At 45.9% G+C, this 27,734-nt stretch overlaps 1 protein-coding gene across 2 annotated transcripts; it reads right to left on the reverse strand.

Moving 5' to 3' along the window:
- Positions 1–2,181: 2,181 nt before the first annotated feature.
- LOC113139656 (1-phosphatidylinositol 4,5-bisphosphate phosphodiesterase gamma-1-like) lies at positions 2,182–27,101 on the reverse strand. 2 transcript variants are annotated; one of them, XM_026322994.2, is made up of 33 exons: positions 26,315–27,099; positions 25,816–26,231; positions 17,173–17,322; positions 16,264–16,357; positions 14,482–14,529; positions 13,503–13,587; positions 13,336–13,416; positions 12,378–12,412; positions 11,982–12,054; positions 11,807–11,902; positions 11,584–11,702; positions 11,196–11,281; positions 10,956–11,076; positions 10,622–10,790; positions 10,262–10,381; positions 10,071–10,178; positions 9,754–9,938; positions 9,161–9,361; positions 8,953–9,072; positions 8,678–8,861; positions 8,215–8,292; positions 7,499–7,602; positions 7,319–7,415; positions 7,155–7,221; positions 6,801–6,967; positions 6,555–6,651; positions 6,250–6,474; positions 5,660–5,805; positions 5,424–5,538; positions 5,179–5,340; positions 4,988–5,076; positions 3,787–3,971; positions 2,182–3,382 (listed from the first exon to the last, which is right to left on the reverse strand). In XM_026322994.2, exons 2-33 carry the CDS (start codon positions 26,084–26,086, stop codon positions 3,322–3,324), a joined length of 3,939 nt encoding a protein of 1,312 aa, XP_026178779.1. In that variant the 5' UTR covers positions 26,087–26,231; positions 26,315–27,099; the 3' UTR covers positions 2,182–3,321. The 2 variants fall into 2 exon arrangements, with proteins under 2 accessions (XP_026178779.1, XP_026178780.1); XM_026322995.2 differs by having other exon boundaries at positions 5,179–5,337; positions 25,816–27,101.
- Between the last annotated feature and the right edge of the window lie 633 nt (positions 27,102–27,734).

Genomic DNA, 27,734 nt, shown 5'->3' on the forward strand with positions numbered 1-27,734 from the left:
CTGAAAAAGACTGAAACTGTGGACTCTCGATCAAAGTAAGTAGACTGCCATCTAGTGGTTTGAAAGCTCTGTGTTTTACCTTAATGTTTCAGGGTATGTGTTGGTAGGAATCCCATTGACTCTTTTTGTTGTTGTTGGATTAACAATTAATTTTCCTGGAGTTTGTTTTCCAGTGGTAATTCCACCTACTGTTTGTTTTTCAGTTGAACAGAAAAACTGTGGAATATGTTTTTGCATCTAAACGCAGTAATATGTCCCTGTTCCACAATTTTCCCCTCTACTGTTTTCAACCAAAACCCTACTCTCTAAGCTTGACTTAATCTTTAGTTGCTTATTTTTTGTTTTCTTAATGTTGAGTCACGTGACTGTATGACAGAGTCAGGTGGTTGCTCGGTTTACTGCTTTGATCCAGATTGTCAACAGTGGTTGAAGGGATTGCCTTGAGTCCGCAGACGGTAAATCTAGATTTTTTTTTTTTTTTTTTTTTTTAAGTCTCTGTGGCACCAGATGTTAAGGTTGACATTTTGAATGTCTAGCTAAATATCAGGGAAACCATAGGGTGGATTGCTCATAACATTTATGTAAAGACACCTCTGGGTCCCAGAGAATAACTTTAATGATCCTGACCTTTCCTCCTGTGCCTCAGAGAGTTAGACAGTGGTTTTGAGTTGGGCTGCAAATATTTATTTTGATTATTGAAGAATTTTAAAATTTTTTATTAATGTACTCTATAAACTGTTTAGAAAATAGTGAAAAAGCCCAAATATTTATTTATATTTAAGCGGTATGGTTGTTTGAAAAATTACTTAATGAATATTCAAAAACCTTTTAAACTTTTTATTGAGGTAACTGAACGTGAGAATGACTGATGGACTCTCAGCTGTACTTTGTGATAAACCTGCATCTTCTGGTTTATATATTTATTGCCCACTTGGGGGCAACAGAACTGAGCTGTATAGAAAGTTTCCATATCATCTCCCTTTAAGTTGGTGAAACCCGTTGGCAAACAGTTGCTCATTTATGGCTGTAAAGCTGCTGGTTGTTGACGTGTCTGTCAGTTGTTTGGTGCTGAGCAGGCAGTGGACTGAGCTTATCTTCTGAAAGCTTCCTGCTGTGGTGTAATGAAAAGCAGTGAGATAATTCTGATAATCACATATTTTTCATTATACTGAGATAATGTTTTTTTTTTGGGAGCATGGGAAATTTCCCGGTGGCCTGTGGGAGATAACAAAGCAATAGGATAACGGTGTCATAGTCAGTGTCTCCCCTCGATGTACATTTCATGCTTAGGTGTTGTGATCATTGTCTTCTGCTGGTCTTTCTTTGTTTAACAAGGAGCGTTCTCAATTCAAAAGGTCAGTGCTGACAGGTGTACATGAAATAGCTTTATTAAATGGAAACTTGCACAGAATTTGTAATGCAGAGTAATAATACTGGACAGCATAGATACAGAGAGAAAACAACTTGAGTCAAATCGTTTAATACACAATGGCTATAGGCCAAAAGCATGACCTTTGCATAGAAGTCCGACCCAGTGCAAGTGCAGCACAGGGCGAGAGAGAGGTTGGTGTATATGGGGACATTTAAAGGGAGGTCCAGGTACACAATATTAATTTCTACATAAAGTTACAGTATCTTCAATCTGAAGTCCATTTTCCTTCTTGTATGTTCTTTCATCTATTAAAACAGGCTCTACCCCTGTCTGATAAATAAAAGAAGTTATATACAATGAGAAATTAGACGGGCATCTTGGGAAAATGAAGAGTAGCTACATGGGGGGTGGGGGTGTTATTAGATATGAAGCCATGCAGTGGGTTGAATCTAAGCCATTTTGGCAGATCCGGGACCAGTTGAACCACATCCGTTGATTAGAGCCAGATGCTGGGAACCGATCCCTGGTCGTGTGGTTCAGACGTGATGTAAGATCCGAGCCGGCAGGTTAAAAGAGTGCTTTGCTAGTTTTCTGTTATAGCCCTTGTTTGACACGTGTGTTTCTGATCGTAGTGAACACGCCAGAGCCCCTGTCCAGGTGACATCCAGGGGGAGCTGTGAAGACCGGGGCATTCCCCTCTCCGCCTCCCCTGCCTGCTCTTCTCGTGCGTCTTTGAAGGTAGTATAGATGTATTTAGAGCCCTTTGAACAAATAGTAAAAGACCTTGTTGGTGCGGTTTGGTGAGGATTAACACAGCTTGTCCATTTAGTGATGGCCCAGAGTTCATGTGATCACCCAACTTGGTCTCAATTAGCAGGAACAGACTTCCTTTAAACCCATTTCATGAGTAGTGGTCTGAGCCAAACAAGTGGGTTCCTCCTGCAGTTTGTTAGTAGTCTTCCCTTAAAAAGACACTTTTCCAGTCACTTTCTATCTTTACTTAAAGATGAGAGTAACTCTACAAGCTTTTACATCAAAGGCACATACTTATTTCCTTTTTGCTACGTGTGCCCGCTGCTCCCTTTTTTCCATCCAGTTAGTTTTAATTCCTTCCATTTGTGTGACCTGAGTTTTCATCTCCCTTTTTCCCTGTTTTTCTTAAACCCTGAAACACAGTAAGAGCTTCAGGCCTTATTTCCAGAGGCGCCTGTTCGATTTCTAATTGACCTTTGTACCACTGTGAATGTTAAAAGGGTCTATTTTCTAAATTTGCCATCAAAGATGTTTCCCTTTAGTCTATTGCACAGAATTCAACTTCTTGTTCTGTTGACAGCAAATTTATGATTGGCTGACATTCACTACTGTGAAGTCTCTTCGTGACTGAGCTTTTTTTTTTCAGTATTCCTTTTGATTAGCTGATTATTTTCTTGATAAATGAACTGATTCTTTGGTCCAGCGTGTGTGTTATTGGCTGAAGTGGTATCTTCTAATATCTTAAGTAGTAGTAATAAATCCTCACATGTAAAGGGCTGTAATCAGCATATGTTTGACATTTTACTTGAAAAATTAACCAATTATCAAAAATGTTCCTGATGAATTTTGCATCAGCCCAGTTATTTAATTTTGATGGTTCATTTCTAAACCAATCTTCAGTTTCCTCTTAATGTGTTTCAGGTTGAAGTCCATGATTGTTTTTATAGCTTAGTTTTGTTTTTTAGTCCATGAGATGCTTGTTTGCCACTGACTCCTTGGTCCTTAGCACAGCACGGTGCTATAAAATCTCACATTTTATTGTGTAGGAACATGGATTTTTTTTCCAGTTATAAATAGATTGCATGTCGCTACTGTACAGAGCCTGTTCTTTCAGGCAGTCACTGCACAGCACTGGTGGCAGTGAGCGCCAGGCACTGGTTGTGTTGGAGTTTAGCGCTCTCTGGTGGGCGGGAGGATTAGCTGCGCTTTGCTGCCACCTGCTGTCTCAGCTTCTCCCTCCTCTTCTTCTCCACCAGCCTGGAGGAGCAGAAGAAAATTAGATTCTGGGTGAGTGTTTATTAAAGGACATTTTGCAGCATTGTGGTCATAGTTGGTGCTGGTATGGTATTGAACTGCATTAGGAGAGCCGCTATTCCTAAAGCCACAATGTTGAATTTCACTTTAGGCTTCTCAAATGTGAATAATCTGTGGTCTTGTGGACTGATATCATAGTGTGTGTTGGGAACTTATAGTTATAAACCAGAATATACTTGCTTTAAGAAGATTTTAAACAAATCTCACATTTGAGAAGCTTGAACCAGAGAATAGTTTAGTTTGTTGTTTGATTGTCAGCACTAACATTTATAGTGTATTAACAAGATCTGGAGTTCAAATGTCTGCATCAGTCACTGAATAGATGATTGTGTTCACAGGTCCGTCACCTGCGGTTTCGAGCCTCAACCAGCTCGCTCAGCTGATCCTGAGCTGCTCTCAGCTCCTCCAGGCTCTGCTGGTAGCTGAGGTCTGCCGAGCCCGCCCTCTCCAGCAGAGAAACTTGGTTGGACAGTTCGCTGGTCCGATCCCGCAGCCGCTGGATGGACGTGTACAGGTTCTCGTCGTCTTCTTCCTGCAGCACCAATGGGACAGAGGTGGTCAGACAAAGTAAGTGTGTTTTGAGATATTGAGGAAGTTTTGGACATTATTCAAATGAGCTTTATTGACATCAAAGTTTCAACAAAACAAATTTGCACAGGCACTCGCACTTGATCAGGCACTTGCAGGACAGTATGTCATAGCTCACAATAACATTAGCATTTAGATATTAATGATACATGTACAGGAGATGGTTTGTGTGTAGGTCACATATTAATCATCAGTGTAATCTTTTGAATATGTCTTCTAAGTATTGACACATGTTTACATTTTGTTGCTTTGACAACTTTTAGTTGAATCTCAGCCAGACAGAGGTTTATTCCTGTATTTACTTAAGAGCACTGTCTTTCAGTTTAAAAGCATTATTTCTTGATGTCATGTAAAAAATTTCAAAATGCTTTCTCTCAAAATACTCAGTCCCTGATATAAAACTACCTGCACTAATTTCCTATGCTCACTAAACCTCTGCTCTAAGATTTTTGTTTTATAACCTTGTGACAATCATCCTGCCAAAAGAAACTCAGATACAAAACTGACCTATGAAATTTATCGTGGCCACCCAGGCGGTACTTTACTTAGAGGGATAAGAGTTGAATTTGAACATGAATTTAACCGTCCTGTTGTCCTTGGGTCAATTTGACCCATTTTCAAAAGTTAATATGTGATAACTTTGGTTTTCTAACATATAATTAACTACAAATGACATGGATGGTTCCCTGCTATAAGTGTAAAATATATGTTACGATGTTGGAAACAAGTTCAACATATTAACATATTTTAATCAAAGTTATCACACATTAACTTTTGAAAATGGGTCAAACTGACCTGAAGCCAACAGGAGGGTTAAGAAATAATGCTCCATAAACCTCCATACAGACAGTTTGTGTGACTACTGTGTTATACTGCATCACTTTCATTATATTAATATAAAATAAAGAATTCAAACATGTCATGCAGGAGTAGCGACGCTGTGGAAGAAGTGCTGAGTACCTTTGCATTGACGATCTCAACGTGAACCAGAAGTGATGCCAACTCCAGCTCCTCACTGTAGCTGTTCTTCAGAGGTACGCTCCTGTAGCCTGACACACAGCATAAACCCAGGTCAACCAAAACAACGTCAGAAACATTTGGAAAGAGATGAGACGGTTCTCAGCCTGCGTCTAACCTGTTACTGCACCTACCTGTTCGCAGCAGACGCACAGGATACGTCACCTGTGCCAGGAAGTTGGGGTCACTGAACATGTCCTCCTCGTAGACAACGAAACGCAGAAAGGAGAAGGTGGGGTTGTGGATGTCAAACACAAACTGGTTCTGCACCCACACAGGATTCAGACCGTTGTCTGCTGTTAAGATGGAGACAGACTGTTACGACTCCCACTACACATGCAGGTAAAATAACATGGCCCCCACACAGCAGCTGTCTTACCTACAACATCTGTCTTGCACTTGCAGCCGTCGTAGTCGGCCCCACAGATCTCCACCTCCACAAAGGGACACACAATGCTGCGGCCATTTTTGGGCAGGTGACGAGCCCCCAACACCTGAGAAATGGAGGAATGTGAGAAGCAGGTGCAGGACTGGAAAAGTCAAGACGACCCAAAGACCCAATCACGCACAAGCTCAGGATTGTTTTTTCCTTTTTGTGTGTGTGTTCAGGCTGACCTGTAACTGGACGGTGATCGGCTCCACGTGCAGTGTGTCCTTGTCGAAAGGGTCAAAGATGTCGTCCCTCATGATGTCGGGCTGGGGAACGTAACCGCTGCCACCTCCAAGCATGAACAAGGCCTGGTTCAGCTGCATAGGTTTATCTACAAATGCACACACACAAGCATTAAACAGGTTATGTCTAACCTCTGTTCTTCAAAAGCTAATTTAGACGACACAGAAGCAACATACGTTTTCCCTGTTCAACAAGGCTGTTTTTGCTAAAAGTGACAAAGTTGGTAGTTAAAACCAGAATCACGAGACTTTAAAGTCAACCTGCTAATCAAAACACACTTATCTTCTTTTCTTGCCTTCAAAAGCCAAAACATAAACAGTTTTTCTGTCTCAGTTGAAAATTTCTTATATTTAAGAACAATGTTGTGATTTTTAAAATGTTTAACTGCAAATAAAGTTACTAAACATTTAACTGGTGCTTCATTTCTTCAGTGTTTTGTTGGTATTCGCTGAGGTTACTGTGCTTTCTGTTCTCTGCTAAGACATGGTCCAGCTAATTACATCTCAGAAACAAGCCACAGATACACACTGACCTGGGGTCTGGAAATTGAGTGCAACCAGCTGGGAGCCACACAGCCACATGGGAAGTGGGTCGTAGTTGGACGAGTCCAGTCTCTGTCCACGGGGATAAACTCTGGAAAGCTGGCGGCGGTTGTATTGCAGGAAGCGTTTTCCTCGAGTGTGTGTCGCAAACTTCTCTGCCTTCGTCTCTGGGAAGGATGACATGTCCCGGTAACACGCCCTCTCCGTCCCGATCTCTGGAAACAGCAGTTTACACGAGTGAACACGCAGACCAGGGTAAATAAAAATAAACCCATCAGACAAAGAGGATCCTTACTGTCCTCATTGAAGGGGACAGGTCTGCAGTAAACCACGAGCTCTGACAACTCCACTGCAATCTTCTTCCTCCTCTCCATCTGCTTCTCCTCCTGCATCTGTTGCCATGACGATAAAATATAATATCAGCATCACTTTAACCAGTAACCATGTGTGGTTAGTAACATTTCTACCTCTGGCAATATAGTCTCACATGGACAATGACTATAGATTTATCATCTGTATCTACGTGTAGCATCTCACTTACCCGTGCATCGGCGTTCTGGGCAGCCTCTCTGATCTTGCTGACCCAGTTGCTCAGGTCCTCCAGACTGTCCGCTGCCACGTCCAGGGTCTGGACCGGGTGAGAGGAGAGGTGCTGGGAGTGGATCGTGAACACGAAGGGTCGAGAGTTCTTCCCATCTTTATGAATCACTGGACATGTGAGAGGGAGAAGATTTGTGTGAGAAGGAAGCTGCAGGTTAACAGTGTCCTGACTTACTCAGAGCTAATATTCAGACGTGTGCCAGAGGACAGCAACTTTTAAGCTTTTAGTATTTTGAGTACAAATTCAAGCTTAAACCATCATTTTACTTAATTTCCAAAATGGAACTGGACTCACCGACGTGGCAGGTGGGTACATCGATGAAACCCTTGAGGAACGTACCCAGAGGACTGTTCTCTGTGGACTGACACACAACGAAAGAAACGCAGAGAAGATGGAGATAACTGAAATAAGCCAGATGGTCCTTTGACTCGCTGCCCTGTGTCTAAACTGTTACTCACAGCTTCATTCAGGTCTCTGGTGGGAGAGCTGGGCACCTCCTCCACATAGTTGGCAGGAAACCACAGCTGTTTCTTCCCACCATAGTCGCCTCGCCACCTGAAGATGACATGCAGGTCAACGCCGAGCGGTGACGCGTTACAGATCGGCAGGAAGTCACATGCACACTGAGCCTCACTCACCAGCCGCCCTCCTGTTTGTCCACGTTGAGGATCAGCGCCTGTTTGGGAAAACAGAGCTCGTCTTCCCTCTGGGCTCGGTAATCATACAGAGCCTTGACTGTGCACTGAAACATGATGAAGAGACACAGCTGAAAACATCAGCACAATCAAATATTTTCATAAATTTATGTCTGATGGAAACTGATGACATCCATGTTACAGAACTTTTCATGCCTTTGTTCACCTCACCGTCCTTTCTCCTTTTTCTTAATCTGTTTTCCTTCTTTACTTCATTCTACCTTCAGCTAAAAACTCAAATCATTTTTGAAGATGTTCCCACAAAGGTAAACTCTTATTTTCGCCAGGGAAATTTAGCTGATTCTTTAAAAAAAGTTTCCAAAACTTTTCTGAAAATGTTTTGAAGCGTCTGAAAAATGGCGACATCTGCTGGTCGACCCTTAACATTACATTTCTGTGCAATATTCAGGGCACGATGTGAAACATAAATGAGCACAATGCTCATCTTAATACTGACTGGGCTGTTAATAAGGTGAATAAATGCCTCTGAGTGTCTTCATATTTTATCAATGTATATTTACATCACTATGCGAGGGATAAATACAGAGACTGGGTGTATTTGTGGTCGAACGTGACTGAAACGGTCGATATGGTGCTGTCTGCTTTGACCTACAACATTTAGGAAGTTTTTCTTTCAGCGTGTTTACTTTCTCACTCACCCGGGCTGTGGGCATCTTATTGGCCTCCACATAGAAATGAGGAGTGCGAACCTCGTACAGGGCGCCATAGTCCAGCTCCTGAAACAGAAGGTGGTGGAATGAGTACTCAGATACTTTACTCAAAGCATAGCCGTGTAAAGGTAGCAGTATCTAAAAACACTACTTAATTAAAACTGTACTACAAATACTATACTATCACCAAAATGTACTTAGAGCATCAATAGTAAAGTACTAATACAGAAAAATATTCCATTAGTGTTTTCCTGAAATGGATTTGCTGCATTGATATTTGGTATTTGTTCAACTCTACTACCGTTTCTGATCAATTTGAAGTAATTTATAATGTGAGATAACTTCACTTGCAGCAGTGGACCATATTCTTGTAGTAGGTCTGATGTGGATTTTTAAAATAAAATAAATAAAACATGGTGTAACATGATGTCCTGAGCTGTGTCTCACTAACCGTGGTGCCCATGCGGTCCAGAGTGTCCTCGTTGATGGGGTAGCGCAGCCTCATCTTGCGGTAAAGAGGATGTTTTTCGTAGTAGCTCACCAGGTCGACCAGACTCTCGAACTCTGCCGAGCTGCCGAGCATGAAGAGCCGGCCCTCCTGCTGAATGCGACAGTGCTTGATCTTGCCCTCAGCCCTGCAGCCACAGACGGGCAGAGAAAGAGAGTCAGCCACACGAACGAGGAGACGACATTAAAATCGAAAAACCGATCGTGTGCGATGATGACCTGAAAGAGATGGCGTAGGAGTTGTGTTCGCTGCGTTTTCGCACCAGGAAAGCTCCGTCTCTGGGCACACGCATCAACATATGTTCAGCCTGAACGCGGGACAGACTGGAGTGGTACCACCTGTGAAACAGAAAACTATTCAGTGACAAACTGATCCCACCAATTTAACTATCGATGCCTTTTCATCTCATCCTGTATCCTTCCTCACTCTCTGCTCTCGTGAGCGTTGGGCTGCGGTACGGGGCTGCCCAGCCTCATCTCGAACTCGTTGCAGCGCAGCGGCGTGTCCCTGTAGTGGCAGATGAGCCGGTACAGGCTGTCAAACACCAGGTTGTCAGTCAGGTAGAAGCGCGTGGAGCCCGACTCCTGACGCGAGTGAATCCTGCAGTGCTGGACACGACCGGAGCGCCTGGAAAACAGTGGGAGGTGGTTTTTACTTCTTTACTACCATGTGAGAGAGAGAGAGAACCTGTGAAGTGCAGCAGTCAGACCTCAGACTGAACGTGATGGAAATTCTACATCTGTCTCATGTTTTAATGTGAGGAAGGCTCCAGCCTCGTCATCGCTCCACACACACCTGAAGTTTGCATCATTCAGTGGAAAATGCAAATGAAGGCACCTACTGATTTGATGTCAAACTGTAAATCTACTTAAAACACTCAACTTCAGTTTAGTTCAGTAAAAGGCTACAGAGGAATCAAAATAAAAGAAAAGGACTTTGTTAAGCCTGAGGTGGCGTTAGGTGGTTTCCTAACAGAACTGAAAGGAGAACACATTTTGCAGCTGATGCTCGTTACTGACCAGAATGAGAGGGTGTAGTCTCCGACAAACGTCTCGCTCTCCCGCACCAGGAAGGTGCCGTCTTTAGCCCCGCCCTCGCAGTATTCCTGCAGCAGTTTCTCAGCCACCTGCCGACCATCCCGACCTCCACCCAGCTTCCCGTGGAACCAGCGCTCCGCACAGTGCTGCTCGTTGTTGTTACACTCCTGACGAGTCGCAGCGTGTATGACGGAGCAGATGCAGAAAAAAAAAGAGAAAAACTGTCTGCATCTTGTTTCTCCTTATTTTGGCAACTGTGTGATCTCCAGCTCTGGTCACCGCCATCATCACCTCCCTACCTCTTTTCCTTCATCGTCTTCCTCCTCATCAGCTGTCTGGTAATGAGATGTCTCCTCTGAGTAGTAGATCTTATTACTCGTTAGGACAAAATAGTGTGGGGTCCATGTCTGTGAATACAAACAGGGAAACACTGTTTGATAATCCAGCCCATGGCAGCAAAGTAACAGAGGGTTCCTTCAGTAAGACTCACATGGTCGATGGGATCTTCGAGGTAGAGGATGCCGTTTTTCAGCGAGTTGCTGATGTCGTTCTCAGAGTAGCTGGCTGACGTCACCTCTTCATACAAGGTCCCTTCCACCAGCTTCTTGTGCTGCGACAGAGACAAAGCTGTCGGGTCATCGAGAACAAGATCACGTGGGAGCATTTTTACCTCGACACATGAAACAAACCAAAATTCAGCACATCCCATCGTGTGATATTAGTCCCAGTGGGACCTTGTTGTGATCTTTGGACGAATGGGCCAATCAAACAAGGGGTTAGTGATGCATTCAGGCGGGGTTTCAGGTTTATGGTCAGGATGTTGCCTGGATGTTGGTGTGTGTGTGTGTACTTTGATGAGGATCTTTCTGCGCAGCTGGTAGGGCGAAGGAAGCTCCTCTGCGTTGTTGTCGACCGGCTTGGTGAGCAGCAGGTCTCCAAACACCTTCTTAAAGTGTGTGGCCATGTTCCTCTGTTGGACCACGCTGCAGTGGTCCTCGATGGACAGGATCACAGGATACCTGCAGAACCACATCAGCAGGTTAGGCAGTGTTGTTTCCACTTAGCTCAGCAGGTAACAGGAATGTGCTGATCAAAACGACGTAGCTTCACCTGCTACTGGTTTCTAGTAGTGTAGGATTTAGGATTAGGTGTAAAGCAGTGACCGGAGCGGCATCAGCACTTACTCAGAGGTTACAAAGGCGTGTTCTTTGATGGTGTGAAGCACATCCAAGAATTTGATCTTGGAGGTGAGTGTGTGACCGTGATAGATGATCGGCAGGTCATCGGGTCCATCCCAGCAGTCCACTGGGATCAGGAAATACAGGTCAATGCAGTTTGCACATTTCATTTGAACGTTACACAGACGAGCTTCAAAATAAGCCTAAGGTTTGTGTACTGCGTCAAGAAAGAATAATGTTGCTCACACTCAATGCAGCGGCAGCCCATCCTCAGACAGCGGGCGTAGGCTTCTAAAGAAGATTCACTGGAAAACTGGTCACCTGTCAGGTAGCTGGGTAATGACGACACGGAAACAAGTTCATCAGAGGAAAACATTATTTTACATAATACGTGAATCTTCACCACAGAATATTTGACAAACTAGTTGAATAATGACCTGAATAAGCAGATTGTCCAAAATGTTGTGTTTAAATTACAGATTTGAGAAAATCCAGGACAGCTTGAGCCCAAAGCTCCGTTCAAAACATTAACATCCACAAAAATAAAACAACAATAGGTTCCTAACTTCTTACAAAAGGGCCCGGCCTGTGTGGTTCTGCCATACTAACATTAAAGAGCGATTATGAGACGTACGTGTTGTGTGAAGACGAGATCCAGTACTGAGACAATGGTCGTTTCATGTCATCGTGAACGACAGGTGAAAGTCGAGGGTCACACACAGAGTTCTCTTTGGAGAACAGGAAGGTCAGGAACTAGGAAAATACAGTCACATGACCGTAAAGATCGCAGGAAAACACCTTCACCGCCTGGATCAGTCTCCATGCACGTGTGTGTGTGTGTGTGTGTGTCCTGTCACCTCGTCCAGTTGCAGCATGGGCTCCGGGTGCGGCCCCCCACCCATGTAGCCCATGAGAAACTCCCTGACACGACTCAGGTCTGAGGCCCAGGACTCCTGAGACGAGCCGGATACAGAAGTGAGTACAAAGCAGTTTTTGGAGAGCAGTTACTGTGGCGCTGAATGAGCTCAGTACCTTCTGGTCCATCTGTAAAAACTTCTGGAAGTCGTAGAGGGAGATCTGACAAAGCTCCGGTCTGTCAACGTTCCTACAAACACAGCGAGTTTCAAGATCACAGCAGCAGAGTGAACGTTAAAGAACAGTATGAGACAGAAGACATTAACATATAATCTTCTCTCTGGCAATTACAACATCACAATATTATCACCCTAATTGTAATTACGCTATTTTTTTGAGTTAATGTCCCATAACACTAAGAAAAGAGCCAAGACATTAAAGTCGCATTAAAAACACATGGAACTGCTTCCCCGGGACTCTGAGTGTGTTTTAAAGAGAACCAGCAGTGGGGGCGGGTAAAGATGAGGGGGTGGGTGCTGAGGAAGAGGAGGAGGTGAAGGTGGAGTGACTCACCGCAGAGGGAAGGAGAGCTCCAGCTGCTCAATTATCTGAGGAACAAAAGGGGGAGGAGCCAGGTGACGGACAGGTGGGAGGGACCAGGTGAGGAGGCGTCGACAGGAGAGGACAAAGTGAGTGTGGAGTGGAACAGGTGCAGAGGTGGACGGTCACAACATGCTGCTACAGGCAAATACTGTGCAGTGCAACTCTGACACAGACCTTAATGTTTGGACACTTTTCATCACTTCATCTAAACAGAATCATTGCAGTCAATTACTTTAAAACAAAGACGCACCGTCCTCAGACCCTCGGACAGACGAGGACAAAACATGTAGAGCTGCAAATTCAGATTTCAGCATCAGATGTGCAGCAAAAGAACTTAGTGGATAAAAATCACGGAACTGCTCAAACCTTCTGTTGCAGCCTGACAACACAGAATTTCAGACAGGACGGACCCGACAGGACGGACCCGACTGATCTGACAGGACTGTCTCAGACTCTTGAGGGAAATCTAATTTTTTCAACTGAGCTGGGAGAAATAAAACCTCAACCTCAATTCCCTTTAACTCCATCTGTGTCCTAGTCCCTCCCACTACAGCAGATTTTTTTATTTGCCATTTCAAAAATATAATCAAATACTACAAATACTATTTGAAGATTAAAGTTGACATTTTTGCATTTATGTTTTTATTTGTAAAGGATCTGAATCTTTCTTCCTCCACAGTGTATAAGTGAGACTGGGTCTACAGGGCCTATGGTCTACAGGGGTCCTGCTGCGTGTCAGTGTATCTTATACCCATGTGGGTCTTGGTTGATGTGTAATCGTCATCATCACAGGATAGAAACTTGCTTGTTGCTTTGTGTGAACTGTTAAGAACACCTGATTGTTTTTTCACCACAGCTGCTGGTGGAGCATCAGGCCCAATCAACACCTCCACTGTGTCTGTGCGAAAAGAGCCAAAGTGCCACTCACACTCCTCTGTGCATCAAACATCAGGGTTCTGTAGAGCTGTGCAAAGTTGGGGTAGGACAGGTCGCTCCGGGCCTCCACCTCCTGCTGGACACGAGCAGAACGGTCAGACAGACAGACAGACAGACAAACAAACAAACAAACCCATCAACATAGAGTGTCGGTCTGACCTGCAGCTTGTCTTTGAGGAAGCGCATGTTGGGAACTCTGTAGTTGACCTGAGGCAGCAGAGCTTTCACATCCTTCACTGTGATGCTGCAAATCAAACAAGAAACACATTAAACACATTGTGATGGTTGATGCCTTTTGACCAGGAGATGGTGCTGATGTCAGTGTAAAGATTCTCAACTGAAAATCCTCTAAGATTATTGTTTTCTTTGTTTAGGATCAGGAGGAACCTGCAGGAAAATGTAAAATGTGAAGGATTTAGCAGCATCTAGTGGTGGAACTGCAGAATGCACCCTTCTGAAATTTTAAATTACAATTCCCTCAGACTAAAAAACACTTGCTGATGAAGACTGTGGGATATGACTGAAGATGTGCTGCTAAATAAACCCTGTGCTCAGAGGATTTTCATATTTTAATCTCTGTTGCTTCTGTGGGGAAGCTGATGTCTCCAGCTCTGTGATTTCTCTCGAACAAACAGCACATGGAGAATCACTTCAGCTGACTCACAAAACACACTCAACGGACAGGTCAGTCACCGGAAGCAGGTAGAGGAAAAAAGATCCAGGTGGGTGCTCTGGGGCGGGGAGGATCTCTGAGTCAACGTCGTCTCTCCCGCCACATCCCTCTGTCTACGCTACTGTTACTATTTTCACAGGAGACAGGAAGTTGACCTCTCCCAGCTCTTCACATCACTTCCTGCTCCTTATCAGACGGTGGCAGGCTGTTTGTCCTGGAGCGGCCTCCACCCAAACAGACTTAATAACATGAGCATAGAGGCAAAGTGTGTGTGTGTGTGTGTGTGTGTGCGTGTTAAGGTCAGGGCACATCCCCGACAGCAGTGAAACCAGCTCTTTGATCACATCTGGGTCTGGTTTCACCTTCGCTCTCCTCCTGCTGTGACAGACCGGCCAATGGGCATCCATCACCGGCTGCTGTAAAGGCTGCGATTGGGTGCTGACATGTTAGTAGCGACTCACCCACCTGCCCTCGTGGTTCCTGTCCATGACTTCAAACTGTTTCCTGAGCCACCTACAGGGGACGGAGAGACAGAGAACAGGAGGCTGAACGAGGGACAAGAATTAAAATGTGTGAGAGCTGAAACACTCAGAGAAAAACGTGCTGTAAGTATTTGTCATGTTTACAATATATATATATATAATACCCAAACAAGGACATTTTAGTTAGACCGTGAAGTCGGCCGACCCCGATGATTCTGTGATTTCATTTGTTGTGTTTATGCCTCAGTCTGGTTCCTCTTTCCACTCGTCTCCTGGAATCCTGAATGATCACACACGACCGTGTTTCGACTATTTCATCTTTGTATTTCTAAGAAAGTGTGTTTTCTCTGTTAGTTTGGCATGCTGGACAGGTTCACTCACTACATTACCCAGAAGCCTCAGCTACAGCTACTATGGAGAAGAAGCCAACCAAAACATCTGGTTAAAGTTTAGTATAAAACCAGATTCCACAGATCCCAAACTGTCCCAGAATCTAACAGTAAAATGATTCAGCATCTTTGACGTCCATCATCCAACATGTAGCGCGACTGGATGGTTCTTTACAAATGCATGATGGGATTTATAGTTAAATATAAACAGGCTTTACCCTCAAGATTTTTTTATCAGAGGACGTGATTTTTAAGATATTAATCTTTTGTGCAGATGATTTTTAGAGGAAATAAATGGGAATAACTTCGGGAATCTCGGCTCAATAACTTCCACTTCTCATGTGGAATAAAAGCTCGATGGATCAGCGCTGAAGGTTGTACACAAACATGTCCACAGACTGTTTTATTCTGTTGGACAACAGCTGCAGTCTCATTGTATTTCCTTACTCATAAAGGGACAAGAATTGAAGCTTCACCTGGACTTTCAGCAGCAGGCAGATACTCAGAGGCCTTTTTCAAAGCCAGTAAAAAAAAATCCCAGTCAGTTGGTTTACACAACCGCCATAAACAGACAGAATTAGCCACTTCACTTCCTCTGGCCATTTCTAAACATACACCGCTCACACCAGGTCCACAATAAAACCCTGTCCTTCTCCTACACGTCCTCACAGCCTCCCTCTGTTCTCCAGCTCGCACCATGGAAGCCAAAACCTGCCTCCGCACGTTTATCTGGAGTAAATATTTGCCTCCCAAAACAAATATTTGTCCTCTGCTTCAACCATCAACTCCCTTTCTGTCCAGGTCGTTAACGCAGCAGGTATCAGTGAGGTGCCTGTGTGTGTGTGTGTGTGTGTGTGTGTGTGTGTGTGTGTGTGTGTGTGAGTGTGTGAGAATGTGTGAGTGTGTGAGAGTGTGAGTGTGAGTCCTGGTGACAAATGAACCCATAACAATATAAGTAAAGTATTTTTAGTGTCTGCTGGAAAGGAAAAGGTTTTATAAGCAGATGTTCAGAGGTGGACAGTTAAAGGTACAGGCCACTAAAAATTGTAGATCCACAGCAGAAAAGTCAATTATACTCGACTGAGCAGCTTCTAAGAGTTCGAGAAGTTTTCAGGCCTTTTTTCCTGAGTCTCCATTGGAAAGAAAAATAAGCAGACGCTCTACAAAGAAAGAAGTAGTGCTGAAACATCGTTAATATGTTCATTATTTTGATTGTTTGGTAAACCATCAGAAAATTTGTCAAAAACTGTTCGTCACAATCCATAGGTGACTGATTATTTTCTATATTTACAGAAACAAAAGTTCAGCACCACAACACAACAAATGGTTTCATAACAGGAGTGATTTTGTGCGTGCACGTCAACATCTGCACACACCTGTCCGTCTGCTGCGGCGCCGGCGCTCTCTGAGTGTCGATCATCAGCCAGTTCAGACCTGTGACCCACATGTTGACCTCCTCCTCACTGAAGGCTGCAAACACACAGAGATTAAATTAGAAACCAATGTTCTGATTCAGGTTTATAAAAAAAAGTGATAAATGAAACACGCTGTTGCTTCACTACAAGACAGAGATACAAGCAATCAGACGACAGGCTGCAAAACTGTCCACCTGAAAAAATCTTTTGCTGCACAAAAACCTGCGCAATCGACTACGGCAACAAGAGAGGGTCAAATCTGAGCCACAACACCACAAAGTTTCACAGTGAGCAGGTAATAATTGTATCTTTCCCCTTTGTTTACAGCCTGTACCATCATCTGACTGTGTGTTTCTGAAGAACTGGGGGTCAAAAGGTTGTTGAGATATGATGTGATGTGCTGATGTGATTTAACAGTTTATTTACGTCTACATATAATATAATATAATATGTATAATATAAAGCTAAATCTATATTTTGAGATAGTGTGCCCAAAAAGAGTAAAGGACAGGAGCCTTGTGGCCATGAATATATTGCCCCAGTGCATTCTGGGAGGGTAGCCAACACACCTGTCACGTTATCAGTGTGCAGCCAATCAAACGAAGGCTGATCAGGGTTTCAGCTGTGATTTAATGAGTGTGAGATCACGTCACCCAGCAGGAACACATCAGGCCTTTCTAAGAACCAACAGGCTGGATGGGACTTCACTGCGTTTTCAGCCTCACGTTAACTCGCTCAGCCACATTCGAAGAACTGACTCGGCCCAATGGAGTAAGGATGTTGTGTGACCTTTAACCTCCGGTGTTGTGAAAAACAAACAGTGACTGTGTGAATGCACACACTGTATGTACTGTGTATACACACACTGACCGGCCACGCTGAGCGTCCTCAGGCGAAACTCCAGGCCGTACAGGACGATGAAGCAGTGGGCAGAGTCCAGTTTCCGAGCCTCCTCTGGGTAGCGCTCGAAATCCCGGGAGCCCTTCCCCAGACGCAGCTCCCGGATCTCTCGTATGTCAACTGCAAGAGGTGGGGAGGGAAGGAAGGAAGGAAGGAAGGAAGGAAGGATAATATGTTGCATGAACACAAATATGCACAACCATAAATCACAGTTTGGCATGTTGTTGGTTTGCCTGCCAAACACCCAGTAATCTGCTGTTAGAGAGCTGAACAAATGTTCTGTGTGTGTGTGTGTGTGTGAGAGAGAGTGAGTGAGTCCAGGAGCCCAAAAAAAGACGCACAAACATTTCAGCTGTCAGTGGCAGGATGCTGCTAAAAGTCTGAGGTTTTTAACAGCAGCAGCCAAACAAATAGTCACTTCCCCAACTTTTCCACACAGATATAAAACCTTAAATCACCACAACATGGGATGGAAAAAGTCACTGTAAGCAGGAGGAACTGAACTGGACCAAGTGGAGCCGTATATGTTGCTGGTTCTCAACAGTCTGCTCTTACTTTAACAGCCTTATTTTTACTTGGTGTAAAGTTGGTTCAGTGACTGTAAACTGCATCCATGGCAGGTTTCATTCACTACATTAATGTGACTGGCAGCTCAGCCTGTATCTGAAGGGTTAACAGAGGAGTGACGGTCGGTGATGGACCACAGACGATGATGTAAACCCTGGACTCTACTCTGGACGCTCGCTGCAGCCGACATACCCGCAAAGAAACGCCCGGCTTATTGACAGAGCAGATGTCTTATGCAAACACACATAAACATACACTCATACATGCTGTGGCATTCACACAGCAAACACAGACCTCATATAGCACACGCACGCACGCACGCACGCGCACACACGCACACACGCACACACGCACACACACACACACACACACACACACACACACACACACACAGGGTCTGGGTGCTATTTTCCACCAAACTCGGGCCAAATTGGAATAAAGCAGAGGCGTGTTCCCATCTCACACCAAAACTTCCCACTTGGACAAGTTTGTTTGGAGAAGACACAGGAAGGAACAACGGTCCTCAGCAGGTCGTGTGTAACCCTGAAACAGGCCAACCTTTTGATTTGAGGTCTTATACGCAGCTGTAACAAAAGGCTTTTAGTCGTATAAGGTTTCACATTCAAAGCTGATTAATCTTCCTCTCAGGCTGAGATTTAAAACTTCCTGCCATTGAGGCCGAAGGTTCGACAATAAGGTGAACAGACGCTCAGCAAACATCACACTTCAATCACCGTGACTCCTAACACCTGCCACACACACACACACACACACACACACACACACACACACACACACACACACACACACACACACACACACACACTTTGCATGGTTCCTCCCTCTGCAGCCTTTAATCCTGGGCCAGGCCTGAAACATGGTTGTGATAAAGACTCACGGCTGCTTTGGACAAGGATCTGATGTAAACGCTGATGAATGTAGCAGAGGGGACGAGGCCAGAGGGCCAACTGGAGACACATCAGAGTGAATACTGTCAGCAGAACACACTGTAATGCCTCCATTATGGGATGTTACACTAATGTGTGTTTCCTCAGCAGAGAAGCTCGTAGACTAACTCTGCTTCTTTTCTGCTGGGTGGAAACTGCTCAGAACGAATCAAAGTTCAGTTTGCACTGTTGACCTGAAACCACCAGCCGTTGATAATTGCAGCGTACTTCCAGTGAAACAAGCTGTTCCTGGTACACGCTGTGGCACTACTTCCTGCAGGACGGCACGGAGGGTTTACAGAAAGTCTCAGAAATGCACAGGACGGACGGAACAGCAGGAGGGCAGGGGAGCAAGGAAGCTAATTAACAGAAGGAGAGAGTCTGACCCTAACCTGCATGTGTGTAAACTCACAAAACTCCCCAAACTACAACTTAAACTTTCTTTACTGAACTGATTCAAACAGGCAGTGGTGCTGAGCCCATTGGTCAATCTAAAGAAAATGCACTGGCACCTATTTTTATTATTGATTAGTCATTTAAGTGATTTTTCTATGGATTTCTGACTATTAGGCGACTTAACTCAGACCTCAGGGAACCGTTTTCATGGTCTGAACAATCAATTCAAACTATTTCAGCAGCTACTGGTTTCCATTACTGTCCATTCTGTACAAAACAATAGAATAAATAACTGTGTAGGAATACAAGCAGCATCCAACCCATGTGACAGGGTGAGTGTGTTTCTACAGCATCAAGAGGTTTTTCCCAGTGACCTGCACATTTTACAGGATCAAATGGAAACCAAGGGCTCACTGTGAAGTGAAATATGCACCAGAACTATTTTAAAAAGTCTTGTTAAAAATGTAAATGTAGTACTGTGCACAGTGAATTTAAAACCTAATCCACAGCTGCTCTCATTTATTCCTGTATAGTCTGTGTCTCAGGCACCCAGAGCCTCGTTTGTGGTCCATGTCTCTGCTTCCTGCTGAAGATGCTGGACCCTTTTGTTTTCAGTCCTTCGATATGAGAGAGGAAGGGAGACACTCCCTGATAACCCCTACACTTCCTGCGCCTCAGGATTTAATACGTCCACTCCGCTGTGAAAGAGCTCATGTCAAAGAAAAACATGGACCCCAACTGTGTGTGTGTGTGTGTGTGTGCTGCAAAGCTGAGAGAAAAACATATTTTAGAGCGAACAGTAGAAGAAAAAACAGATCAGGCAACAAAAACAAAGGAAGGAAAAGCAAGAGAAACACAGGAGGTGAGAGGAGACAGAGTGAAGGGGTCAGTTCGATAAATATGAGTGAGATTTCTGGGAACAAAGCATCAGATATGTGACCTCGAAACTCAAACAGAAAGTGAAGAAAAATAGACAAATTTAAATGGGTGGTGGTGAGTATTTCATGGGGGGGGGGACAAAGACGAGGAGGAGGAGGAGGCAGCACAGATCGAGCTGTGGGAGATGAAGTGAAGGAGAGACCTGCTGAGTTCCTGGAATGTACTGGTGGGTTTGTCCAGGGGGAGGCTGTTTAGGAAAAGGGCGTTTGTGGGTTATGAAAGCATGTGTGTGTATACGTGTGTGTGTGTGTGTGTGTGTAGTAGTGTGCAGATTTGGTGTGACTGAGCGGTGTAGGTGTTTTCATACACTCAGAACCACAGATGTGGATTAGCAAAGGTGCCGTAAACGCTGGTTATGATCATGATACGGATCAGTCCTGTCTCCCTGAGCGAGCGAGTGCGTACACACATGCGCACGCACGCACACACACACACACACACACACACACACACACACACACACACACACACACACACACACACACACGAACAGCAGCTTCTGAGCTTTGCTGGAAGGAAGAGGGGGATGGGGTTTCTGGACAACCTACAGTGGCTCCAAGGGCTTAAAGCTCTGCAACTGCACAGCACACACACACACGCACACGCGCGCACACACACACACACACACACTGTACTGCATGTAAAAACATATGTAAAACAAGACACCAGCAATTTCACACCAGACACAAAAACATGCTGCAAATCCAAAACCTCAGTTCTGAAAACAAAGAACCTCAGTGCAAACACACTGCACAACCCAGAAGGCTCTGCAAACACAGATATACAGTACAGACACACAACACACTACGTGTGACAACACAAGGAAACATGCACAGAAAACACACAGCAAATGAAGACAAGCACTGAAAATATTGAAAACACAGCTGCACACAGAAACACTGACGGTCGTCCAGAATGGAGATCAGGCTGAAAACAGAATCATTTCCAGAGGACACTGAAAAATCAGACGCTGCTGCAGATGTTTTATGTAACATGAACCTTTTCCTAGATACATCCTGAATGTAAGAACCTGACAACCGCACACAATTTATGACCGAGCATGAGAGGAAAGCTTCAGGATAATAAAACTGATGTGTCACAGTTTTCTGTTTCTGCAGCATTAAAAAAAAAATGGACAAACCCGTTTCTATCTCTTAGGGAGAAGTCTCTTATTTTTGTCTGCTGCCATAAAGTCTGAGAGTTAGAAGAACACGTGGTGGACAGAAGGAAACTCTATCATGCCCAGTGTGAATGCCAGAAGTTTTCTCAGCGCTAACAGATACTGTAACGAATCTTCCTTCCTGTCACAAAACCCAGGACAAAGACAAAACGCTCCACGCCCCAGACAGACCGTGATCCCACAGCACAACAGCAGTCAGTCAGCCAGCCAGCCAGCCAGCCAGCCAGTCAGCCAGCCAGCCAGCCAGTCAGCCAGCCAGCCAGTCAGCCAGCCAGCCAGCCAGCCAGCCAGTCAGTCAGCCAGCCAGTCCAGGCAGGCGGACAAGATATTCTGGGCTGGGTGAGGACTCAGCACGCACACTGCTCAGTCTGGCCAGCTACTGTGACACATCGAGGAAACACAGGTCACAGGGTCCTGATCCGTCTGCACTGAGGAGGCCACGACAGCACCTCAAGTCCGGGCCAGGATGGGAGGGAAACCGCCTCTCACAGCAACATCTCTCAGGCTTTTACAGAAGGAAAAAAAAAAAAAATCTATCAAACCTAATCTGTAAAGCTTTTGTTTTGAAGGGCACGTCCTGGAGCATCCAGCCCTGCAGACAGGTTTGGTCTGAGGAATCGTCTGAACCTGTGAGTCAGACCTGCCCAAGGAGCCAGAAACAGCATTTTGGCTTTAAACATCCTTTGATTATCAAAATAGTTGCTTTGTCCAATGAATCGACAGTTTGACAGATTGTCAGCACAGCTCTAGAACAGAAACATGTTTGTTTTTAATTCTTCATTTTAGTTGATCACAAATGTTCCAACACAATCGGCTGTTTCTAAAATCCTCCTGTCACCTGCTGCAGCTCCAACAAAATGGAGGGAAATGTTTCTGTTTGTCAGAGCAGTGAAAAACGCTGCTCATCTCTCGACCATCCATGTCCCTGTTTTCTGGAGTTTGGACTTCACACTGGACGTGGTTTCCTCTGGATGAAACGGGTCTGTGGATTAGAACTAAAGTCCTCTGGCCTCAGCTGCAGACAGGCCAAAATCTCCGCACACAGAGATGAAACTCTGCCCAAGCCGGAGAGACGATGTTTGACAGATTAACGTGAACTGACACTGTCAGACAGCGAAGTCCAACCTGAGTGTCGGAGCACGACAAGAACCAAACTACAGGTTACCAGAGACACGGCTGCACAGCACTGGGTTCTTCATTCTCACATTTTCTCTCATGCTTATTTCTTGTGATATAAAAGAACGTGTCGACACCGACCAGTGACCGGGCTCAGAAGCAGACAGGGTGGGTTTAGGGATCATGAGTCAAAGGGCAGAAGGAGAATCTGTCCCTGCTGTTGTGTTTCTGTGTTTGTCAGCATGTTTTCAGACTCTGCTGACGTTTCACATCTTCAGATACAGAATCTGTGAGCGACACAGAGTAAGTGACGTGAGAGTGTGTTGTTGTTTTGTCTCTTATTGTTGAGTTTGTGTGATTCTTTTCCATGTCATGAATCTCTGGTCATTTAAGGCTCTTTATGGTCTTTTCATGTCCTCACACTTTGTTTTAACATGAGTCTTGTGATCGGATCAGAAGTCAACCAAAGACCAGATTCTGATCCGTGTAACGGCTCGTGTGTCATGACGTGTCCCCAACAAGGACCTTACATGAATAACTTCGGGCGGGGACTCCACACTCTCCCTCCTGTGGATCATCTTCTGGTCTAACACTGACCTGCCAGTGACCTGCGGAAGTCGGCCCACAAGTTGTCGTAGCCGTTTTGTGTCAAATTCAAATCTGGTGCTAATCAGGCAACAGACTGATGTAATAACTGTGAGCATGACCTTTTGACCTTTTAGCAGAAGTGACCCAGCTGTAAAGAAATCTAAACACCAGTGGGCTGCTGGACAGACAGACTGTCAGGAGCTCCAGGAAATGTCCCGCAGGGACCCTGACGTGCACAGTCTCTCAGCAACGCACACAGGAACCACAGTCCACAGCAACCACAGTCCACAGCAACCACAGTCCACAGGAACCATAGCACACAGCAACCACAGTCCACAGGAACCATAGCGCACAGCAACCACAGTCCACAGGAACCATAGCGCACAGCAACCACAGTCCACAGGAACCATAGCGCACAGCAACCACAGTCCACAGGAACCATAGCACACAGCAACCACAGTCCACGGGAACCATAGCGCACAGCAACCACAGTCCACGGGAACCATAGCGCACAGCAACCACAGTCCACGGGAACCATAGCGCACAGCAACCACAGTCCACAGGAACCATAGCGCACAGCAACCACAGTCCACAGGAACCATAGCGCACAGCAACCACAGTCCACAGGAACCACAGTCCAGAGCAACCACAGTCCGTCCACAGGAACCATAGCACACAGCAACCACAGTCCACAGGAACCATAGCACACAGCAACCACAGTCCACAGCAACCACAGTCCACAGGAACCACAGTCCACAGCAACCACAGTCCACAGGAACCATAGCACACAGCAACCACAGTAACCACAGGAACCATAGCACACAGCAACCACAGTCCACAGGAACCATAGCACACAGCAACCACAGTCCACAGGAACCATAGCGCACAGCAACCACAGTAACCACAGTCCACAGCAACCACAATCCACAGGAACCATAGCACACAGCAACCACAGTCCACAGGAACCATAGCGCACAGCAACCACAGTCCACAGGAACCACAGTCCAGAGCAACCACAGTCCGTCCACAGGAACCATAGCACACAGCAACCACAGTCCACAGCAACCACAGTCCACAGGAACCACAGTCCACAGGAACCATAGCACACAGCAACCACAGTCCACAGGAACCATAGCACACAGCAACCACAGTCCACAGGAACCATAGCGCACAGCAACCACAATCCACAGGAACCATAGCGCACAGCAACCACAATCCACAGGAACCATAGCGCACAGCAACCACAGTCCACAGGAACCACAGTCCACAGCAACCACAATCCACAGGAACCATAGCGCACAGCAACCACAGTCCACAGGAACCATAGCGCACAGCAACCACAGTCCACAGGAACCACAGTCCACAGGAACCATAGCACACAGCAACCACAGTCCACAGGAACCATAGCGCACAGCAACCACAATCCACAGGAACCATAGCGCACAGCAACCACAGTCCACAGGAACCATAGCGCACAGCAACCACAGTCCACAGGAACCACAGTCCACAGGAACCATAGCACACAGCAACCACAGTCCACAGGAACCATAGCACACAGCAACCACAGTCCACAGGAACCATAGCGCACAGCAACCACAGTCCACAGGAACCATAGCGCACAGCAACCACAGTCCACAGCAACCATAGCGCACAGCAACCACAGTCCACAGCAACCATAGCACACAGCAACCACAGTGCACAGTTTAAGGTACTTAGCGATTCTGTGATGCCCAGACCCACAAACTGGGGCTCTGGTTCTACAAATCTGTGCAAACGTTCTGTGGAGCAGTGAGTTTTGCGACTGACTTGTTTTAATAAGTCAGTCTATCAGCATTTTAATATCCCATTAAGCTCAATGTATTCAGGTCCTGTTGCCTGGTTGTCAGTCACCTGACAGCGTACATGGAGTGACAAATGGCGTAATGTGGAGTGAGTCTATACTGGGAGCATCCCAACCTGTCTGAACCCTGTGTGGAAAGTAAGATGTCATCATACTGTGAGGACTATTCCTTTATGGGACTTACACAACTAGAATTAGAAATCCACACAGTGAGAACAAGTCAAAAACTGTCAAACCACTGAAACACACACAACATACCCAGCATGCCCAGCGAAGTAGATAATATCAGTGTGACAGTCCACAGTTCACACCTTTTACGACTTGGTGGAGGAATTAAATCATTACACTGACACTGAGTAAAAGTTATATGTCAACTAGTAAAAAGGAGCAAACATAGACTTTGAACTTTCCAGCACCATGGGGAGACCGGACTGTTGTTACTGATCAGGTATTTTCTGATCATTTTCCTCCCTGATAAACACACTGGCCCAATATCAAACTAGTCCACTACCTGCTCTGTCATCAAACAGGGTTAACCTACATAATCAGACTCCCCTGAGGTGGAGTCACATTCCTGGTCTAAATGAATGTTTCGTCGGCTCCTGACAAACACCTTGGAGGTCCAGGGTGATGTGTTCACATTAATGTAACCCTTTTTAAATCCAAGTGTGAACAGGGTCTTTGTGATAATTTGGATTCTCTGTGGCGGTTTTGTGTGTTTGGGGTCGTTTGCATCTGAGGTTTTAAACTCAACACTACTGCACAGCGTGCAGACAATGAGAGGAAACCATCGAAGGAAGCCTGGGATGCAGGTTCTGTTGAAGCAGGTCTAACCTGCTGCTCTGATTTAAATGAATGTAACTGAGTTTGGATGAGATGCTCTGCTGCCCTGACATGTAGGAAATAAATCAACGAAAGCTAATTTAGTCAGAACATAGTTTTAAAATACTCCTGGAGTAAAGAAACATTGAGGACGGGGACACTCTGACCTCTGGGGGCCCGGGGCCTTTGATTAGCAGCAAGTGTAAAAAGATACTCACTCTCTCCTTCTATTTTGTCGGGGTTTCGGCTCCACACTATCTGCCGAGCGTCCTGCCTTATCTGGAACGTTCTCCTCTCGGGCCGCTGGGACTTCTTCTGGTAGAAGACGGTCATCACGGTGCCCATCTCCAGACTGTGAAGGATGCGGGGACCTGCCTCGGTCCAGTCCAGCATCCGGGAGGCCATGACCGGACCAGCAGCCCCTGCAGCGGCACCAGCGGCCTCTTCAGCACAGCCATTGAGGCAGCCACTGAACCTGGCTGCACACATCTTCACTGCATAGCTACGAGGAAACCTTCCAGGATTATTAGTCTGTTGTGGTTTGAGACCAGATGCTTGTCCCTCGATGGCCTACTGTGAGCCCAGAGGGCCACGGTTATCCAGCATGTCCAAACCTCTGCTGCCAGGAGGAAACCTGGTCATCAACCAAACAGGGGGTCTCAGTGCCAGAGTGATTAAACCAGTTCACATTAAAACAAGCTCAGAGACATCACTCACAGTCTGAGGTGAATTATCCCCTGGTCCCGTGGGGGGAGCGTGTCCCTCTTATCCTTTCCAGATGAATCTGGCAGAACACCAGCCAAATCCACTCGGGGTAAATTCTCATCACCGCTGGACTCAGGTTTCCAGCCTCTACGTGTCCTCCTCTTAGTCCTTCGGTCCACGACAGCAAACGCAGCACAGTCCGCGGCGGTAAACAAGATGCGGTTGTCTCCACTTTTCGCTTCGGGAGAATCAGTGCAAACGACAAAGACGCCGGATTATGTAACGAGAAACACCCGGAGGTGGGTGCAGCAGGGCGGCCGAGAGGAGGACGGGCACCGCCGGACGGTCGGTGGCGACTTCACGGGGACGGAGAGACGCGCGGATGGGGGAGCACGGGGCGGCCGCGTCAAGAACCGTGTGCGCGTCCATGCGCCGAACCATTCTGCTCTGCCCTCACACTCTCCTCCTCCGGTCCGAGCTCACTGCACCGCCGACAGGGCGCATTATCCAGCTCAGCCCCTGTCTGGACTAACCGTACCGAGGCGTGCGGGGTCCTGGTGGTGCGCGTTAAACTCCCCCAGTTTCTCCTCGCTGCCTCTGCCTGCGCGTCCCCTCAGCTCCAACACCAGAGGTCTGGGGAGGAAATTAGGACTAGCAGACCGGAAAAGCTTGATCAGATTTTTTCCTGCTTGTGCTGCCGCTGAATCTGCGGGAAGATGAGGGGAGTGGAGAGAGAGGCGCAGCGGAGAGCCAGGGGAGGAGAGCAGGCAGGAACAGAGCGACCTCCGCGGGTCTCCAGGAGATCTGCAGCACACATGGTGGACGGAAAAGGAAAGGAGGGGTTTTCTCTTTGCACGTGTTTAACCTGCAGGTGAGAGGTCAAGTGGGGTTGAGGGCACAGAGGTCAGGACAGTAAACCCTGTGTCAAGAGACTGGAGGCCATCAGTGTTTAGGTTTTGTCTGAAAATTCAGTTTCCACCACAAAAGCCTGAGAATTAAAGCTTAAACCAAGACGTGTGTTTGTCTCTTAGTTTGTTATTAGTCTTCTTCTTTATGACTGAAGTGACAGGACGTGAAGCAGAAACAATAAAAGAAAAGTCACCTCATGACTCCAGTCGGTGCTCAGGCCTTAACTGACTGTTGTCATTAGGAGTTTCAGTCCACATTTCCTGGGCTGACAGGGTCTCGGACTCTCTGTAAAAACCCTCAACAAGCTTGTGCTCCTCTGTGTCACCGTCTGAAAATGGAAAAACACGCCGAAGCACTTCCAGCTGTCTGAAAAGGAGATAAGCCGAAATCTTTATGTTTTAGGACAAAACCAGGAACATGAATGATGAAAAAAACCAAACACCTTTCCAGCTTCATCCCACATTCTGCTCTGAGGTTGTGAGGCAGCCAGTGGCACAGGAAACACAGACAGAGAGGAATGGAT

This window comes from Mastacembelus armatus, chromosome 4, assembly GCF_900324485.2.
Source record: "Mastacembelus armatus chromosome 4, fMasArm1.2, whole genome shotgun sequence".
Taxonomy (NCBI): Eukaryota; Metazoa; Chordata; class Actinopteri; order Synbranchiformes; family Mastacembelidae; genus Mastacembelus; species Mastacembelus armatus.